This window comes from Centruroides sculpturatus, unplaced genomic scaffold (assembly GCF_000671375.1).
Source record: "Centruroides sculpturatus isolate CEXI.00-Female unplaced genomic scaffold, Cexi_2.0 scaffold1563, whole genome shotgun sequence".
Taxonomy (NCBI): Eukaryota; Metazoa; Arthropoda; class Arachnida; order Scorpiones; family Buthidae; genus Centruroides; species Centruroides sculpturatus.
This window is the reverse complement of record NW_019385711.1, coordinates 56,697-57,402: the sequence shown is the minus strand read 5'-3', so window position 1 is coordinate 57,402 and position 706 is coordinate 56,697. Positions and strand designations below refer to the sequence as shown.

Sequence of the window (706 nt, the reverse complement as noted above, 5' to 3'; positions counted from 1 at the left end):
TTATTATTAATTATTCATATATATATATAATAAATATTTAAAAATTCTCTTAAGATTTGATATTTATTTAAGTTATATTTCAGTATTTTTTAAAATGATTTATGACGGTAATAAAAAGATATTTCAGCAATAACTTACTCTGTAGCATATCTGAATTTGTTTAACTTTCATAAATAAATCTGAAATAAAGAATATTTTTTTAATATTATAACATTGAAATCTTATATAAAAAATCAAAGCAATGGTAACATTAAAAGAATTAATAAAATTCCAACAAATAAAGATTTCAATATTATATTATCTAGAAAAATACATAAATACATTTTATATTTTAAGCATAAATAAATATAAAATTGTAATAATTATATAATTAAATAATTACCGAGTGGTAAATGAAAGAGGAGTGTAACGATGAGGCAACCAGCAGTGGAGCAGACGACAGACTGCGTGATAATCGCCCGGCTAACCGTTTCCAAGGAAACGACGATTCCCTCTAGAAAATCATAAAATTTATATTTTAGGTCAAAGTACTATAATTTGTTATTATAATACATTTATTACCGAAACCGTAAAATATTTTCGAAGAATTGAAGGTTTTTACCAATAGCACAGATTTCTATCTGTCGCTTGTAGTACTAGACACCCGTGACGTCATTGATGCGTATTAGTAGAGGATCGATATTATTAAATTTTATCGCTTCCTCTT

At 24.8% G+C, this 706-nt stretch overlaps 1 protein-coding gene across 5 annotated transcripts in view; it reads right to left on the bottom strand.

The window, feature by feature from the left end:
• Positions 1 to 493, bottom strand: part of LOC111641437 (MAPK/MAK/MRK overlapping kinase-like) — a 46,309-nt gene extending 45,816 nt beyond the window's left edge. For all 5 annotated transcript variants that reach the window (XR_002759406.1, XR_002759405.1, XM_023387605.1 and 2 more), the window contains exons 1-2: positions 383 to 493; positions 139 to 179 (exon numbers count right to left, since the gene is read on the bottom strand). Coding sequence is in view for 3 of the 5 variants with exons in the window: in XM_023387605.1 (XP_023243373.1) it covers positions 139 to 148 (10 nt within the window). In the remaining 2 variants the exon portion in view is untranslated. The remainder of the gene's footprint in view (positions 1 to 138; positions 180 to 382) is intronic.
• Positions 494 to 706: the final 213 nt, after the last annotated feature.